Source organism: Nannospalax galili, unplaced genomic scaffold, assembly GCF_000622305.1.
Source record: "Nannospalax galili isolate Female #2095 unplaced genomic scaffold, S.galili_v1.0 scaffold529, whole genome shotgun sequence".
NCBI lineage: Eukaryota > Metazoa > Chordata > Mammalia > Rodentia > Spalacidae > Nannospalax > Nannospalax galili.
This window is the reverse complement of record NW_008360309.1, coordinates 1041477-1060270: the sequence shown is the minus strand read 5'-3', so window position 1 is coordinate 1060270 and position 18794 is coordinate 1041477. Positions and strand designations below refer to the sequence as shown.

General features: G+C 52.8%; 1 protein-coding gene across 4 annotated transcripts in view; it reads left to right on the top strand.

The window, feature by feature from the left end:
- Crtc1 (CREB regulated transcription coactivator 1) overlaps positions 1 to 18794 on the top strand; it is a 59831-nt gene that overhangs the window by 35983 nt on the left and 5054 nt on the right. For 2 of the 4 annotated variants that reach the window (XM_029559306.1, XM_029559305.1), the window contains 8 exons: positions 2706 to 2800; positions 4903 to 4988; positions 7770 to 7810; positions 8219 to 8427; positions 13134 to 13267; positions 13741 to 14028; positions 15867 to 15968; positions 18528 to 18614. In XM_029559306.1, coding sequence (XP_029415166.1) covers positions 2706 to 2800; positions 4903 to 4988; positions 7770 to 7810; positions 8219 to 8427; positions 13134 to 13267; positions 13741 to 14028; positions 15867 to 15968; positions 18528 to 18614 — 1042 coding nt within the window. The remainder of the gene's footprint in view (positions 1 to 2705; positions 2801 to 4902; positions 4989 to 7769; positions 7811 to 8218; positions 8428 to 13133; positions 13268 to 13740; positions 14029 to 15866; positions 15969 to 18527; positions 18615 to 18794) is intronic. The other 2 variants (XM_029559307.1, XM_029559308.1) reach the window with 2 other exon arrangements.

Here is an 18794-nt window from a genome sequence, read left to right as displayed (position 1 = left end):
CCCCTCCTCCCCACCCTCCTCCCCTCCCTCCTCCCTTTCCTCTTCTTCCTCTTCCTACTCTTCTTCCTTTGCCTCTTCTTTCTCCTCCTCCTCTTCCTTCTGTCCCTCCCTCTTTTTCTTCTGTGTGTCTTTCTTTTCTTTCTAGAACTGGATAATCAGTGTTGTATCTTGCTGTTAGAATTTTTTATGTATTTTGTTCTTTTAGGAGCTAGGGTCTCACTCTGGTGGCCAGGCTGGCTGCAAACTCCCGATCTCAAGGGATCCTCCTGCCTTGGCCTCCTTGGTAGCTGGAACCAAAGGCCTGCCACACTGCTAGGCAGTCCTTGCTATCTGAGCTGTGGCTGTGTGGTGAGCAGCTACCTCTTACACACCAGGACTCTGACATTATCCCCTTCATTTCAAAAAATTAAACTATGGGGGGCTGGAGAGATGGCTCAGTGGTTAAGAGCACTGACTATTCTTGCAGAAGACCCTGGTTCAAATCCCAGCACCTACATGTCTGCTAACAACTGTCCGTAATTCCAATTCCAGGAGATCCGACACCCTCTTCTGTCCACAGGCATTGCACAACATAGGTGCACTTGCACACAAGAATGCAATACACGCACACATGTAAAATAAAAATAAAGAAAAATAAACTATTGAAAATTGGATTTGTTAATATTTACCAGACAGGGTGGTGCACGCCTTTAATCCCCGCACTTGGGAGGCAGAAGCCAGCAGGTTTCTATGGGTTTGAGTCCAGCCTGAAAGGCCAGCTCTACTACAGGGCTCACTGGTTGTAGTGAGTTGTAGTCCAGCTGGAGCCACGTACGTGCATACGTACATACAATTTTAAAAGCAATAGAAGGACTATGCATGTGGGATGTATATCATACCCCAGGTCCGGAGGCTGCTTACCCCTATAGGATGTGCAGAATCTCTAAACAGGGTATGAGCCAGGGTGTCAGAGAGACTTGAGTGTGGGGGTTTGGGTTTATATGGACGCAGTCCCCCATGCAGTCCCAACAATAGATGTCCATATGCAATTGTGTCTTTGCTTTGTTTTGTTTTGTTCTTTGGTCTTTCTGAGACAGGGTCTCCCTGTAGCCCCAGCTGTCCTGGAACTCACTATGTAGATCAGGCTGGCCTCGAACTCACAGAGATCCGCCTGCCTCTGCCTCCCGAGTGCTGGGATAATTGTATCATATTTAATAACATATTCTGCTCTTTTTAAAAAATATGAAACAGAATCTCAGGTAGCCTAGACTACCTTCAAACTCTCAGTATGGTAGAGGGTGACCTCGAACTCCTGATCATCCTGTCTCAGCTCTTGAGTGCTGAGATGGCAGGCATTGCCTAGTTTATGTAGGGCTGGGGATGGAGCCCAAGGCCTTGTGCATGCTAGTCAAGTACTCTACCCATTGAGCTACACCCCCAGGTACTTTATTTTGATATAGTGTCTTACTGTATTCCTGGCTGGCCTGGAACTTGCTATGTGGGCCAGGCTAGCTTTGAACTCACAGAGATCTGCCTGCCTCAGGCTCCTAAGTGTATTGGGATTAAAGGTGAGTATCATCACATCTGGATTCCATGCTTTCCACTATGTTTATTTGTTGACCTAGGGGGGGCACGCATAGGACAACTTGCAGAACTCAGTTTTCTCCTCCCACCGTGTGGGTCCTGCAGATCAAATTTGGGTCAACAAACTTGGTGGCAAGTGACTTTGCCCACTAAGCCATCTCACAGGCCCAATTTCTTTTTATGTAGTGTCTTACTGTGTTGCCCAAGTAGGCCTCAGACTCCTGGGCTTAAGTAATCCTCCTGCCTTAGTCTCCATTGTAGCTAGGACTGGACATGTGTGGCACCATCCCCAGCTAACATGGTTAAATACCCATCAAACATCTCTTAGACCTCAGGCTGTGTCCCAATTGTCACAACTGGTTGACTTGGGCTATAACTAGAGTGCTTGCAGCTCAGTTCTAGAGTGCTTGCAACTTAGTTGGTAGAGTGTTCACATAGCATGTACAAAGTCCTAGATTCCAGCATAGCACCCCATAAAACTAGGTATAGGGGGCTGGGGAGTTGGTTCACTTTGTAAAGAGTTTGTTATACAGGCAGGAGGATCTGAGTTCAGATCCCCAGGAACTATACAAAGTCAGACCAAGTAGCATGCATCTCTAATCTCAGAACTACTACAGCAAGATGGAATGTGGAGGAGGAGAACCCTGGAAGGTTGTGGGTCAGGTAGCCTGGTGCACCCAGCAGCAAACAACAGAGAGATTCTGTGACAAAGAAGGGGGAAGGTGAGAGCTGGTGCCCATGGTTGTCCTGACGTCCACATCCATGCTATGGCACTCACACTTGCTCCCAAAGGAGCAAGAAAAGTTAAACTAAACTAAAGAAAACTGGGCATGGTGTACACTCAGGAGGTTGAGGCAGAAGGAACAAAAGTTCAAGGTCAGCTTGGGCTACATAGTTTGAGGCCAGCCTGGGCTGCATGAGACTGCTCAAGAAACAAACAACTTTACGCCCTGTGCTGTTTTCACATCCACTTCACTCATAATCACACTGAGCAGAGAGGTCAGATTACTAACTTAGGGACACACAGCTGGTAGAACGACCCATACAGGCTGTTGTGTCCTGTGCGGGCTGAGGCCCTGTCTGGTGTGGGTGGGTCAGGACTGCCCCTTAGTCTGTGAGTGTCACTGTCTCTCTGTCCCCAGGACTAACTCTGACTCCGCCCTGCACCAGAGCACAATGGCACCCACCCAGGCAGAACCCTTCACAAGCGGTTCCCAGGATGCGCACCAGAAGAGAGGTATGGCCGGGAACTTGGTCTTTGAGTTGGTAGCCCCTGTACCCTGGCCCATGTGGAGAACTGACTTTCAAAGGAAGACTTGGAATGAGACAAAAGGAGGGTCTCAGGGAAGGTTTTGGAGGTGGGGCTACTTAGGTTGGATTTTGAAGAATGTATAGGAGTTTTTTAGGCAAAGAATGACCATGAAAGTACATGCTAGTTTGTGTTCTCCATTTGCGGTATAGCTGTGCAGGCTGTGCCTGAGGTTATTTGAAATGTAGGGGAGAGTCCCTCATACAGAGCCTCATACAGAGGAGGCTTATTAACCAGGTTAGACTGCAGCTTCAGGTACAGCTTGATCTAGGACTTCCTCCTTTGGGCCCATCTAGGTTACTGTGTGTGAGAAAGAAGCCCCCCACCACCCCCCAGGCCTAGGGGAAGTTTCCTCACCCACTGGGCCACACTCACAGCCCTGGGCTCCACACAGGGGCTGGGCCTGGACACAGCTTTTCCATCAGTCCTCCTGAAGAGAAGGGAACATGGGTCCTGAGGTCACGGGCACAGGAAACCCATCCAGGGCTGATCCTGCCAGAGGCCCAGCTGCTGAGGGTCTGTGTGCAGCAGCTCCCAGTGGGCCTCTGCTGTTTGAAGGACTGTCACTAGGACTCATCCCCGGGGGCCAGCCTGGGCAGACAACCACAGCTGGAGAGCCTGTCTGCAATAGGGGACGAGGCCAACCAGGCTTCATTGTCAAGGATGTTCTGAGACCCCCAGGTTTCCCATTTCCCAGCATGTCTGCCCTAGGCAGGGCTTTTAGGGTATGTATGAGGCCTTACCGTCTACTGGAAGGCAGGACCCAGGGGGTTTCTGGGCACACTTGTCCCTGCTTTTTTGAGGACTGAGGTGGGGCAGGGGTGGGAGAGGGTGGTGGTTATCCAGGCTGCCTGCCACCCCCCTGCTTCCAGGAAGTTCTTTCCTAGCTGTCTTTGCTTACTACAGCTCTGAAAGTCATGAGAGGAAAAATGAAACTACCCAGAGGCAAAAACAAATGGGGTACAGTTTAGCAGTAAAGTATTTGCTTACCATGTATGGGGCCCCGGGTTCTGTCCTAACACTGAAAAACACTCAAACACAGAAAAAGGAAGCCAGTCACAGTGGTGCGCGCCTTGACCTGTGAGATCAAGGCCACCCTGGTCTACATGGTGAGTTCCAGGCCAGCCAGGGCTACAGGGAGACCCTGTCTCAAAAAAAAAAATAGGACTAGAGAGCTGGCTCAGTGGTAAAGAGCGCTGACTGCTCATGCGGAGGACCCAGGTTCAGTTCCCAGTACCCACGGTTGCTAACAATCATCTGTAACTCCAGTTCCAGGGGACCCAGCACCCTCTTCTGGCCTCCTCAGGCGTTGCACACATGGTTGCACATGCAGGCAAAGCACACGAACACATAAAAATAAACCAAACATTTCTAAAAGAAAAGGGAAAAAGGAAGACACAGGGTAAGGGTGAGAGGAAGGGAGGGAAGGAGGGGAGAAGGAAGGAGGACACATTCACCACGACTGAAAGAAGTCTTCAGGCATGGCTGGTTCCAGGCCATCAATTGATGTCTGTCCATCTTCATCCCTCAGACCTCCCACCAGGCCCCTCCCAGCTCTCCAGACCCAGCTCATCCCTGTAGGTGCTGCCCATTGACCTGGTATGGGGTTCTTGCTGACATTGCTGATCATTCTCAATCCCACGAAGTGGTTAAATCCCCAGGCGACATTAGCCACAGGGTAGGAACTTGTCCTCAGGGCTGGGGGCCAAGCCCAGCCCAGCCACTGGATGCTAGCAGTGCAGAGGGGCAGCGGGCACCAGGGAGAGAACAGCAAATCAAACAGGTGCCTGGCTGTTGGTGGCCTCGGCCTCCAAGGCGGCCCTGCCTGTGGCAGGCAGGGACTTGCTGCATCCTCTGGCTCTAGGCATCTGCCTGTGGTCTTGGCACCCCACAGTTTCTCTTTATGCTGGGTTTTCTTTTTAATGAAGCTTTGATAGAACTCCAGAGCGCACGGTTAGGACTGTGCATTCAGGGTCCTAAGGTTGCAAGCTACACAGGCATGCCTTCCTGACTGACCCCTCTTCCCCCAGTCTTACTACTAACTGTCCCAGGAATGGAGGAGACTGCATCTGAGGCAGACAAGAGCCTCTCCAAGCAGGCATGGGACTCCAAGAAGGTAAGAACAGCTGCAGGCCAGCCTATATTCTTCCTGCTCTTCAAAGCATGCAAACACATGGCCAGATGGCCTGCCAGGGCAGCTCCATCCTTCCCAAGGTGGGCGCCCAGCTCAGCCAAACCCATGTCCAAGCTTTGACATTAACCTACTAAACTTGCGGGAAACTGCTCAAAGAACTAAAGTCCCTGGCTGATCAGGCTGGCATAGAGGATCAACATGAATGCTCATCCCAGCTCTCAAGGGCACAGCCTGTGACCCCAGCTCTCAGGATCCTGGCTGAGGCAGGTGGATCAGAGTTTCATGGCCATAGAGCAAGGTCTTGTATCGAAATAAAAGGTAGGGGCTAGAAAGATGGCTCATCAGTTAAGAGACTGGCTGCTCTTGCAGAGAACCTGGGTTTGGTTCCCAGCATCCACATGGCAGCTAATAACTGTCCTTGACTCCAGTTCCAGGGGATCTAACACCATCTTCTGACCTCCACAGGCATTGTGTGACATGGGTGCACTTACGTACATGCAGACAATACCCTGATAAACATAAAATAAAAATGCTAAATAAAATATTTTTTTAAAAAAACGGGTGTCCAGCCAGCAGTGGGTCTGTGGACTGTGGTGCCTAAAAACAAAACAAAAGACATTCACTAGGAGAAAATAACCATATTCAGTTACCAGAAATGTATCAAAAATAAACCCAGAGCTCTTTAAAAAATAATAAAAATAAATGTAGAAAAAGAGGCAGTGAGATGGCTCAGCAGGCACTTGCCATCAGTTCTGGTGACATTATTCCCATGTCTAGCACAAACATGGTAAAAGGAGACAACTGACTCCTGCACATTGTCCTCCGACTGCCACACATGTGCTGTGGTACATTCATGCCCATGCCCTTCACACATATGAACACACAAATAAATGAAAACAAATTGGGACTGGAGAGATGGCTTAGCAGTTAAGAACACTGGTTGTTCTTGCAGAAGACCCAGGTTCGAATCCCAGCACCCATATGGCAGCTAACAGCTGTCTGTAACTCCAGTTCCAGGGGATCCGACAGCCTATTCTGTCCTCCGCGGGCATTACATGACACGGGTGCACTTATCTACATGCAGGTAATACACACATACACATAAAATAAAAATAATAAAATATTAAAAAAAAAATAAAAGGCTGGGGGTGTGGCTCAGGGGTAGAGCCTTCCCTAGAATCCCCCAGTGAGGGGCTGAGGGCATGACTCAGAGGTAGCTTGCTTGCGGAAAGTGTGGTTTCCACCCCCAACACATAAGGAAGGAAAAAACTGTAACCATTCAAGCACAATTTCAAACTTTCTTTTTTGGTCTTTTTGAGACAGGGTCTCCTTGTAGCCCCAGCTGGCCTGGAACTCTATGTAGATCAGGCTAACCTCTGCCTCCTGAGTGCTGGGATTAAAGGCATGTGCCATTATGCCTAGCTAACTGCAAACTTCCTTATAGGTCCAGTATCAGAAAGGTGGGTGGATGTGACTGATTTGCATAGCTGGATGTCACAGCTGGATGTAGTGGTATTGCTCAAGAAAGCCATGATGCCTAGTGTGAGCCAGATGTGCTGGCACTCTCCTGGCATCTTTTAGAAGAGATGATCAGGAGGATCAGGAGTTGGAGCCAGCCTGGGCTACATGAGAACTTGCTTGAGAAAAACGAACGAATGAATGAATGAATGAATGAATGAATGAATAGCATGCCCCTGAGGAGGAGATGGAAGCCTTGGCACCTTTTTCATGTAGAAATCTATTAAGATCCCCGTATCCATGGAATGCTTTTTTTTTTTTTAATTACATTTTTATTTATTTGTTGGGTATGTGTGTGCACATGTACCGGGGCACATGTGGAGTCAGAGGACAATTAGCAGAGTTGGTTCTCTCCTCCCACCATGTGGATCCTGGGAATCAAACTCAGGTCATCATCCTTGGTGACAACCTCCCTTGCCTGCTGAGCCATCTCACTAACCCTGGACTGCTTTTCAAATCTATCTGAGCCCAGCAGGAATCCCATTAACAAAAACAGTGTTTACTCTGGGCTTTAGGGAGGCTCTGGCCAATATCAAACCCTTTCTGTCAGTGTTCCCTGCTCAGTGTGCTGCAAGCCACATGTAGGAGGTACAGTCACTGCCCGCCTGCATGTCAGGTATTCCTGCCCTGGTGGCCAGCCTCCCCTGTAACCCTCTGCTTAATGCTTTAGCCTGCAGCTCGGACCCCTAGAGGATCAGGAATTCAGAGGTTGTTCCATCTGCCTGCAGAAGTCAGAAAGTGTCCCTTCTCTGTTCTCAGGGTCTCCTGCTACCACCCTGCAGGGGCCAGACCATTGGGCAGCAAGAGCTCTGGCTTGGGGGGAGGGGACAAGGACTCCCCACTACTGCAGCTTTGAAGGCCCCTCATGATCTTGTCACTGGGGTGGTGACTGACTTTTGACTCTCCAGTCTTCCTAGGTGGGGAGGGCTACTGTAGCCACTGGGGACTCGGCTTCTCACAGGGGTACCTAAAGATCCTCCAACCGCTCTCTAACATGTCTCTTGTGACCACCCCCAAGGGCAGCCACAGGGGCCAGAGACCCATCCTCACAGCTTCCTGGCTCTACCCTGGGCTCCCTGTGTGCATGCCATACCCCATGGCTGTTGATCCTCTTGAATAGGTCTGTCTGGCCTCCCATAGGGAAGGGAGGTATGGGAGGGAGGAAGGGGAAGACAGGGCAGACAGGATTTAGCACACAGAGGTGGCCATGTGTGCTGCCCAGCATCTGCCTGTGGTCTCTTTCAGACGGGTTCGAGGCCCAAGTCCTGTGAGGTCCCCGGAATCAAGTAAGTCTCAGCTTGGGGCTCCCCTCATCCTCTGGTCCCCAGGGGTTCCCTCCCCCAAGCCTGCACCTGCTGACGAAAGGACACTGAATATACCACCTGTGGGTGCCCAGGAAATTCTGGCCCTTGTCACTCAGGATGGCAAAGATGGCCCCTGTGCCCCTTTGTGAGCATGGCAGTGGTTTATTGAGGGTGTCATTTTTGTACCCACTGATCCCCCAAGCACCCTGGGTGGCATACTGACCCCAGTCTCCAGCCCCAGAACTCACTCCCCGCCCACCCCAACCTCTTTCAGTAGTTTATTGAGGGTGTCACTTTTGTACCCACTGATCTCCCAAGCACCCTGGGTGGCATACTGACCCCAGTCTCTGGCCCCAGAACTCACGCCCCACCCACCCCAACCTCTTTCAGCATCTTCCCATCTGCAGACCAAGAGAACACGGCAGCCCTGATTCCCAGCACCCACAACACAGGCGGATCCTTGCCTGACCTCACCAACATCCACTTTCCCTCCCCGCTCCCGACACCGCTGGACCCTGAGGAGCCCCCGTTCCCTGCGCTGAGCAGCTCCAGCAGCACAGGCAACCTGGCACACCTGGGCATCAGCAGCACGGGCCAGGGTAAGGCCCTGTGCCACCTCATTCCCAACAGGCATTAGCGTAGCAACTTCTCTGGGTGGTGTCCACCCCAGCCTCACTAGGCATCCCAGGCTCTAGCACAGGCTGCACCAGGGCCCCGGGGTGGAGGGTGTGCAGTGCCTCATGGATCAGGCTTTAGTGTTCTCAACATTAGGGCTTCAGGGAGGCTGGGGCTCAGGAGGGGTGCCCTAGACGGTGTGAGGTGAAGTGTCAGTATGATCTGGCCCTTCTCTCAGCTTTCTAATGCTTGGTTCTCTCTCAGCCTGGTTCCTGGGAGAGCTCCACATTTGCCTATCCCAGTCTCTCCTGGCTTCTAAGGACTGGCTGTGCCCTCTTTTCTGTCCACCAGTCACCTGAGACTAACCCGGCTCTACCTTCTTCTCCTCCGCACTTGTCACCCCACCTTTCCTGGGGATTTGATGTGTTCTGCCGGGTCCCACCTGAGAGAGCTGATACTCCCCATCCTCTGACCCCCATCTCCCAACCCTGACCTCACAGCTGCACCTGCTAACCCCAGGGTCTTTGTGCATGCTGCCTGGATGCAGGCCCCTCCTCACCTGCCTGTCTACTCACTGCAGAGCTTGGCAACTCAGCCAGCACTCTTTCCTTGGTCTCCAGCCTCCCTTGGGATGGGTCTGCGTCACCCATGTCCTGCTGCGACGTGGCAAACCCTGGAAGCCTTTGTGGATGTAGGTTTCACACACAGGCTAGGACAGGTGGGATGGGTATGTTGAGGATATGGGTGACAGACCTCCCAGTGAGCTCCAATTTAAGTTTCTATTCGGACCCACAGTGAAGGACTGTACAAGGGTCCTGGGGGTCAGGGCCTCAGATGGGGCTTTGAATCCAGTGCCTGGCCTGGAGGCCTGACTGATACAGGAAGTTGAGACCAGGGACCCTCAGATGCCAACATATCAGGTGGGAGAGGAGGTGGGGTGCAGCAAGTATCCCTGTGGTGTCTTTACTTCCAGATTTAGGGTTTCATGTGTCCTCAGGTGCTGGTGAGAAGTCAGGGCCCTGCACTTGCTCAGCGAGCCCTCTAGCACTGAGTGGCCAGTCACCTCCCCAGTTCCTGTCCTGAGCTCTTAGATGAGCAGATGGGGTCAGGACTCAGAAGAGGAGGACCCGGTCTGAGAATGTCCGAGCTGTTGAGTCCCTCACAGCCCAACTGCCAGATCCAAGACACCAGGGAGGGTCCAGAAAGTGGAAGAATGAGGAGAAAAGGAACCCCAAACTTAGCAAAAGGTCCAGGCAGGCAGATGGACGGCCTCAGCCCCACACAGGAGCCGCTGTTTCCCAGCATCTCTCCCACATCTCTCTATGCCTCCCCTCCAGAACCCCCCACCTGCCCCCACCTGCAACTGCACTTCCAGCCCACCTAGTGTAAACAAGAAAATAGCTTAAGTGAGGCTGTTGCTGGGCAGGGTGGGGGACCCCAGCCCTGTAATACATACATGTGGTTGTTGAAGAACTAGTTGCTCCCCTTCATAGCATCTGCATTTTCTAGGTGCCTTTTAAATCAGTCTGAGCTGCCAGACCCTGGCACACTCAAACGCTTCCCACCCCCACCACCAGCCCCTCGGAGGGAGATGGGCCTAGAGACTGATGCCCAGACCAATGCCCTGCCTGCCTGCCAGTGGGCAGGAGGGTAGCTCCAGTGTCTTCCCTGGCTCTACTTCAAAGACCCACTTGCCCCATCAGCAGGTCTATATACCAGGGGTCACTGCCATGCAGTCTGGCCCACCCTTCCCAGCAGCTCAGCCTCCAACCTCAGACTTCCCCTTCAGCTGGCTCTGCTCCAAATGTGATTCAGATTGGGCAGAGGGACCAGACAGCAGGCTGTCCATGCAGTGTGCTCACCAGCTGGCCTTTCTGGGTGTGGCTGCTGCTCAGCAGAGGATTAGAAATGCCCTTGTGTGCAGGACCAGGGGATTAGCATGCCAGTGCTTCCTGAGACCCACCATGTGGGTGCCCATTAGTTACTTTGAATACATGTTTAAAAACTAGCCAAGTGTGGTGGCGCACGCCTTTAATCCTGCAGAGGCAGGCAGAGCTCTGTGAGTTCACGGCCAGCCTGGTCTATATAGTGAGTTCCAGGACAGCTGGAGCTACAGGGAGACCCTGTCTCAAAAAGCCCCCCCCCCAAAAAAAAAGAATATCAAGTTCCAGGCCAGCTGGGGCAACACAGGGAAACCCTATAAAAACAAAAAACCAAAACCAACCAGGCATGGTGGCACACACCTTTAATCCCAGCACTCAGGAGGCAGAGGCAGGCTGATCTCTGTGAGTTCAAGGCCAGTTGGGGCTACAGGGAGACCTGTCTCAAAAAAAATAAAATAAAACAGGAACCACTCAAAGAAAAATGAAGCCAGCATGCGTTTTGTACCTGTCATCCCAGATCTCAGGAGACTGAGGCAGGAGGATCAGAGTAAGTTCCAGGCCAGCCTGGGCTACCTTGTGACACTCTGTCTCAAAAAGAGAAAAAAAGCCTGTTTGTTTGTTTGTGGGTTTTGGTGTTGGTTTTGCCTTAAATCCTACATGGCTGTCTGCCCCACTTCTAATTTTTCTTTTAAATTTATTTTGTTTTTTGGAGACAGGGCCTTATGTGGCCTAGGCTGGCCTCACATTCACTATGTAGTCAAGAATGAACTTAAACTCCTGATCCTCCTGCCTCCACCTCCTGAGTGGATGACAGGCATGTACTACTATATATATGTGGTACTGGGGATGGAACCCAGGACCTTGTGGATGCTAGGAAGGTGCTCTACCAAATGAGCTATAAGAGCCCAGCCCAAGCCCTCTACATCTACTTGGTTTTTTTTGTTTTGTTTTGTTGTGTTTTTTGAGACAAGGTCTCCCTGTAGCTCCAACTGGCCTGGAGTTCACCTTGTAGACCAGGCTGGCCTCAAACTCACAAGAGATCTGCCTGCCTCTGCCTCCGCCTCCCAAGTGCTGGGATTAAAGGCGTGTGCCACCACACCCAGCCTACTTCTTAAATATTCTTAGCTCTGGCTTCTGGTCATCACTGTGCCCTTAGGCCTACTCCCAACCTGAGAAGATGGCATTTTTTAGCCCCAGGAGATACAGGAAAGAGCTCTCAGACAAGGCACTGACCCAGAGTCCTGACTTAGTGCCCTCTCAGACCCTCTGCCAGGACTGTTGACAGTCCTTCATGGCAGATCCCAGGCCATGCTGCAGGGGCAGTGGATGGTGCCACCCCAGCCCAGTACTGGGCCCAAGTGGAGCCAGCACTCCAGAAGTGCAGGTACAGCACACAGACAGCTGCCCAAGGCAAAAAGGCTGTGGACCTGTCATCTCCCCAGGGACCACTCGGTGTGCACCCCCATAGTTCAGTGCATTGAATGCCTGCCTAACATGCACAGAGCGCTGGGTTCCATCTCCAGCATAGCGTAAATGGGTCTGGTTTATACCTGTCATCCCAGGCAGGCGACTCGAACTCAAGGTCGTCTTCAGTTCCATAGCCAGATTGAGACCACCCTGGGCTACATGAGATTTGTCTCAAAAGAATAAATTGGGCTGGCCATTGGTGGTGCACACCTTTAGTCCTAGCACTTGGGAGGCAGAAGCAGGTAGATCTCTGTGAGATCAAGGCCAGCCTGGTCTACATAGCAAGTCCAGACCAGCCAGGGCTACAGGGAGCCCCTGTCTCAAAAAAGAACAACAAAGAGTAAATCGGTCTAGAGAAATGACTCAGAGGTTAAGAGCACTGGTTGCTCTTGCAGAGGACCTGGGTTTGGTTCCCAGCACTCACATGGCAGCTAACAACCATCTGTAACTCCAGTTCCAGGGGATTTGATGCCCCCTTCTGGCCTCCACAGGCATTACACAGGTGCACTTATATGCATAAATAAAAACTTTTAAAAATATTATTTTGGGGGGGACCGTTTTGAGACAGAGTCTCCCTGTAGCCCCAGCTGGTCTGGAACTGGCTATGTAGACCAAGCTGGCCTTGAGCTCACAGAGATCTGCCTGCCTCTGCCTCCAGAGTGCTGGGATTAAAGGCGTGCACCACCACGCCCAGCTTATTATTTTTATTTTATGTGTATGAGTGTTTTGCATGTATGTATGTAAGTGCACCACATGTGTGCAGTGCCCTCAGAGGCCAGAAGAGCATGTTGGATTCCCCTAAAACTGAAGTTATAGATGGTTATTAACCGCCTTGTGGGTACTGGGGATTGAACCCAGGTCTTCTGGAAGAACAGCAGGTGTTCTTAACCACTGAGCCATCTCTCCAGCCCAAATTATTTTTAAAAGAGTCAATCAAAATTTAAAAGGCAAAAAGAGAGGTCTACCATTCTCTGATGCCACCTGTGTCCTTGTCACCAGCTTGCTGGGTCTCATTGCCTGGTGTAGCAACCACACCCACAACTGCCAAGCAGCACTTTCTGAAATTCCATCCAAAATTCCAAGACAGAATCTGATTGGTTACATGGGGACAGTCACATGCTTTGCTGATTGGTTGTGCTTGTAGGGCAGGCCCCTCTTGGAAGGCTGCTAAAGTCAACCAGAAAGCAACTAAACTGGGCTGGGGACCCAGGGTGAACACAGATGGGGCCAGGAGGAAGGCTATCTGGGTTTGACCATGGGCAGCACCCACTGGCTTTCTCTTATGCAGCCAGGCTGGCCTGTGCCTGTGGCCACCTGTCCTTAGCACCCTTCTCTTGTAGGTATGAACACCCCAGGCTCCTCTCCGCAGCACCGGCCAACCGTCGTCAGCCCCCTGTCCCTCAGCACAGAGGCCAGGCGGCAGCAGGCCCAGCAGATGTCACCCACCCTCTCCCCGCTGTCACCCATCACTCAGGTGTGAGGACAAGGGGGCGGGAAGGCAGATGGGAATCCAGCAGCTCTGTCATTCCCCCTGGCCTGTGGGAGCTGGAGAACAGACCTGTTTTTACTTCTTAGTAGCAAATTTTAAGGGAGAAACTGCACAAATTGGTGCTTTTTAAGAGATACATATTTTGGTTTTGTGTTTTTCTTTTTCTTTTTTGAGACAAGGCTCATGCAGCCCAGGGTGCCATCTAACTCACTGTGTAGCCAAGGATGGCCTTGAACTCCTGATCCTTTTGGAATGACAGGTGTGGGCCATTATACCTGAGTCACTCTTTATATTTATTTTTGAAGCCCTATAAGAGAATTTTGCCATATTCTTAGCTTTCTAGGTGAGGTCCACCCTTAGTGCATGTGGCTTCTCAGGAATACAGGCGCTGGGGTTCAGACACACGTGGCTCCTGCCCCTGCCACTGCTGCCCTGCCCTCTGACCCTCTCCTCCACAGGCTGTGGCTATGGATGCACTGTCTCTGGAGCAGCAATTGCCCTACGCCTTCTTCACGCAGGCTGGCTCTCAGCAACCTCCACCACAGCCCCAGCCACCACCGCCGCCTCCACCTGTGTCCCAGCAGCAACAGCCGCCCCAACAGGTGTCCGTGGGACTCCCCCAGGGCGGCCCACTGCTGCCCAGTGCCAGCCTGACTCGGGGGCCAGCAGTCACGGTACCGTCCTCTCTTCCCCAGTCCCCCCCAGAGAACCCAGGCCAGCCACCCATGGGGATTGATGTTGCTTCGGTAAGCCTGAGCCAGGGTCCCCGGGCACTGGCTGGGGGGGCTGGGGAAGAGGAGCCCTGGGTGACAGAGGCCACCCCAGCCAGACTGGAAAATAATAGCAGGTGCCACTCTCAGGTTGACACTCATGGGGTTACTGTTCAGATCATTTGCGCTGAGGCAGTTACACATGTACAACTGGGTAAATTGATGCCTACACACATGGCCCCTGAAGCCAGGGGTGGAGTAACCTAGTGCTGTCAGGGCAGAGACTTGCTGAAACCAAGGACACAGGGTTGGACCGAGGTACAGGAGGAGAGAGAGGACCCTGCACATCAGGGGCCAGGGGGCTCCCGGGGGCCAGGGCCAGGTTGAGGGCCATGGGTGCTGGACCATTTTAAGCCCTGTACCTCCATGCCTTGCTGGGTATGGGGGTAGTAGGTCCCAACTGTATTGGGCCATGTGGAGGGGACTTATTTGAGGACACTGAGCCTTCCCCATTGACCTGGGCAGGTGACACAGCAGATAGGAAACCATACTGCTAAGTGGCCCTGAGCCCTGGTCTTGGGGGAGGGGAGGCAAATGCAAGTTCCCATGCATGGACTTGGGGTACAGGGCGCTTGAGCCAAAAGTAGCGACTCAGCACAGTCTGTGGGCAAGGGTGACCATAGTGAGTTCTGAGTTCAGGTCTTACCTCACATAGCCTGTCTCCAAGGACTCTGATCCTTGACAATGCCTAGAGCAGGCAATGGGGTGGCTGCTTCTCAGTGTCTCTGGTGGTATGGCCTAGGCAGGCTTGTCCGAGAGATGCAGGACTCTGCCGAGTGCTGACTGCAGTTTTCCCCACCCCAAGATGGCTCAGTGTTCTGCTGCAGACTTGGGACCAGAGAACAGTGGCCCTGCCAGGACTCATAGCTGAGGGGAGTCAAGGCAGAAGGCCACTCCCATCTGCCAACCCGGACTGCCCCTGCCCTGCCCTGTGTACAGTAGGGGGGTGGACATGGATGGGGGTGTGTGTGTCTGTGCATGTAGTGTCTGCACTACACTGTGTAGGCATGTCATCACATGGGTGAGTACACATGTTTGAGTGTATGGGGATGCAGAACTGTGCCATGTAGGTGTGGTCATGTCCATGGGTATTTACACCTGCTGGTCTAGTGGGTAATATGTCTGCCTGTCTGCAGTGGTGTAGGCAGGTGAATGGAATGTGCATGTGTGTTTGTGGAGTACATGTGCATGTGTGTTTATGGGTAGAGTGTGTCACCTCTGTTCTTGGATGAATTATATGCATATGTCTGTGGGGTATTTACGCACATATGTTCATGAGTGGATGTGTGTTGATGGGATGTATGTGTTTGTGGGTTGTGTATGTGTGTTCATGAGTGGAGAGGTGTATTCATGGAGCATGTGTGAGCAGGTGAATGGTGTGTGCATGTGTGTTTGTCGGGTGTGTGGATGATTGGTGTTCACATGTGTTCTTGGCGTATTTGACTGAGGGGTGTGTACTTGTGTTCCTGGGGCATGTATGTGGGATGTGTGGATGAGGGGTAAGCACATGTGTCAGGGTGGGTGTGCAGGTGTGTGTACACAGTGTTTGGGGGGCTGTGTCCCCTACCATTGGCTTTGAACAGGGTCAGGGCAGAGCATCAGACACTGGGTGTTCCCAGGAACCCCCACCAAGACTCTGAGCTGGGCCTCCCTAACCCTCCTGGAAGCCAGGTCTGCAGGCAGGTGCCCCCCTCCCCTCAGAGCTCAGGCTAGGCACTTGGGGCCCTTAGGAATCTCATCGCCTCTAAGGTGCCCATCTTGGAGGCATCAAGCTGGCAGGAGCCAACCGTGCCCTGACCCGTCTGTCGTCACAGGCACCAGCTCTGCAGTACCGCACGAGCACTGGGTCACCCGCCAACCAGTCTCCCACTTCTCCAGTCTCCAATCAAGGCTTCTCCCCAGGCAGCTCCCCGCAAGTAAGGGCCCCTCCCCCAACCCGGTGCTGCCTCGCTTCTCCTCCTGTTCTCCATGCCCTACCTGTGTCTCACCCGCTCCATGCCATCCATTCTCTTCATCAGAGCAGGACCGTGCAACTATCAGGCAGGCTGCACAGGCAAGAGGGTTGGATGTGGACTTCCTCAGTGGACTCTGCCAGGGCTCTAAAGTTAGTCACATCAGTGTTAGCTCTGGCCTCAAAGCTGCCAACCTTATGGCTTGGAGGGAACAAGGGTCTTCATCCTGAGAGTTAAGGGCAAGCATGTTTGGGGCACAGCTGAGGTGGCCAGCCACCTTGTGGTTGGCTTCCCTGTCTCTCTGTCCACCCCAGTCCCTGGGTGTCAGGCAGGTGTTACTTCATCTGGTAGACTGGATTTTGTCTCATTTGGGTTGTTGTATTTTTGTTGTTTTTGTTTTTTTTTTGTTTGAAACCAGGGTCTCATGTAGCAGAAGCTATCCTCTAACTCACTATGTAGCCCAGGCTGGCCTTGAACTCTGAATCCTCCTACCTCACCCTCCCAAGTGCTCTCCCACATGACAATCATGTGCTAACACACCCAGCCAGACCCAGTTTTTCTGCCAAGTAGGTGCAGTGGAGCCCCAGATCTCAGAGAGGCCCCCATTAGGCCTAGTTCTTAGCCCTCCCTTGGCCCCATTCTGCCTGAGGAAGTTTCCAGCTGCTTCTCCCTGCGGCCTGGTTTTGTTAATTCTGTCTGCACTTAGTTCAGGGGTGGAGGTGTGGCCTCTGTCATCAAGAACTTCCCTCAGGGGCCTCCACCATCCTGGGGCCACCCCGCCCCAAAATGTCAGCAAACTGAAGCCACTGCAGTGTCCAGAGTCATCTCCATCCCTGATGAGGTCAAGGGAAGGATGCAGCATCCTTCTAGGCTAGAGCCAGCAGGAGCACCCTGGAATGCCAGGCTGCTTTGCCCCAAGGGACAAAGATGATATGAGCTCCTGTGGTTGGCTCATCTACCCAGAATCCTGCCTGCCACCCTTGTGCAGTGACTGTGAAGCCTGTCTGGTGTCCATCTGGTGGCAGTACCTCTCAGTCCACCCACCCTGAACTCTTGGGTTCTGGTGATACCGGTGTGGGGCAGGAACCAAGATGGGGTAGCAGTCCAAGGCACCCTTGTCTGGAGAGTTACCATAAAGTTCTTTGCTCCCAAATGGAAGCAGGTTGGTCTAGCCCAGTCACAAGAGCCCGCCTTGTCTCCTTGAGCCCACCTCTGTGTGTCTGGTGTCTGTTTTGTGCTGATGTGGAAAACAGGTGGCTCACAGGACTCGGGATATTTGGCCCCTGCAGGAGACTGGAGTCATGACATCCTCTGAGGACCCAGAGATGCCTGTGTGGTGGCTTTCTGCCGTGTTTCTCTGGTCCACTTACCCTGCCTGTACCCTCCACATCCGCACCCCACTGGCTGTCACCTCTGCCGTCCCCCCCACCCCCAGGCCCTGGGCCTCAGCTGGAATTCAGGCACCTACCTCTCTTGAGTCCAAGGCCATGATGACAGGATCAGCCATCTTAGAAGCCCAGTCCCCCATATCACCCCAAAATAGGCTGCCTCCACCCTGAGATGAGACCTTTAGCTGATGGCGAGGCTGTGGGGGATCAAGGCACTGTAAGGGCTTTGACCAAGTAGGGGTCTCTCCCCTTTCTGATCATTCTAGATGAAGCTCAGATGGGGAGCTGAGGAGAGGGAGCCCAGGGAATTGGGTCCCAAATGCACCTGGGCATACTGGACTTCACTTGGGAGTGGCTGAGGTCTGGTGACTTCCTCCAGCCACCCTGTCAAGGAGAAAATGGGTCCCCACTCTCAATAACCCTTCAGGTCTGTGGTTGCCACAAGGTCTATCTGGAACTACTCAGGTGCCGTGGCTATAAACTTGGCCATACTCAAAGCCATCTGTCCCCAAGATACACTTCCATGTCCCAGCCAGTCCCCCAACTGCTCCCTCCACCCATCCTTTGTGTATCCCCTTCTAGTCCTCCCGTGGCCTCGTCCCCTGCCTTTGGCAGTTCAGCTGGCTTTGGCTAGTAGACTAGAGTGTAATAGGGATGTGTCCCATGGTCTTAAAAGTAGGGAGTCCCAGGTGGAGACCTGTCCCTGTGTCCTGTGCTTGCTCAGCTGATGGCCAGCCCTATGCATCATGGTGTCAAGACCGTGTGGCTTGTGCCCTGTCTCCCCCAACGCACATTCCATCCGAAACATAATGTCTGCATACCCTCCATGTGGCCCCGCTCTCAAGCTCTGGGATTAGCGACAATCTGCCTTCCTGTGAAGGAAGTAGAGTTTCCTACACCCAAGCTCAAGGGAAAGAGATGGGGCAGTGCGTTGGGGAGCATTGGTACTGTGTGTGGGAAGAGACAGTCACCCCAGGATCAGTCATCCGAGACAAATGTCGATGGCCTTCTGCACCCTCTTGGAGGCTCCAGGGGTCTCCATCCTATGTAGCTGGGGGCAATGGTTTCCTGAGCACCTTTGCAGCCCTGCTGGGCCCCTGGCTGCGAACACAGTGGGCCTCTCTTCTGTCCACAGCACACTTCCACCCTGGGCAGCGTGTTTGGGGACGCGTACTATGAACAGCAGATGACAGCCAGGCAGGCTAACGCTCTGTCCCGCCAGGTGAGCGGGTGCCTGGACCACTGGCTGGTACCATAGCAGGTGCTTGCCGGTACCCAGGCCTCGCAGGGCACGGGCCTCCCTTGGCTTTGCTATTCCGCCCCATCCTGCTGTCCACTGGGCTGTGGGGGCAAGGCCCTGGCAAAGATGGCTGTCTGCAGAATGGAGCTTGAAGGCATAGGG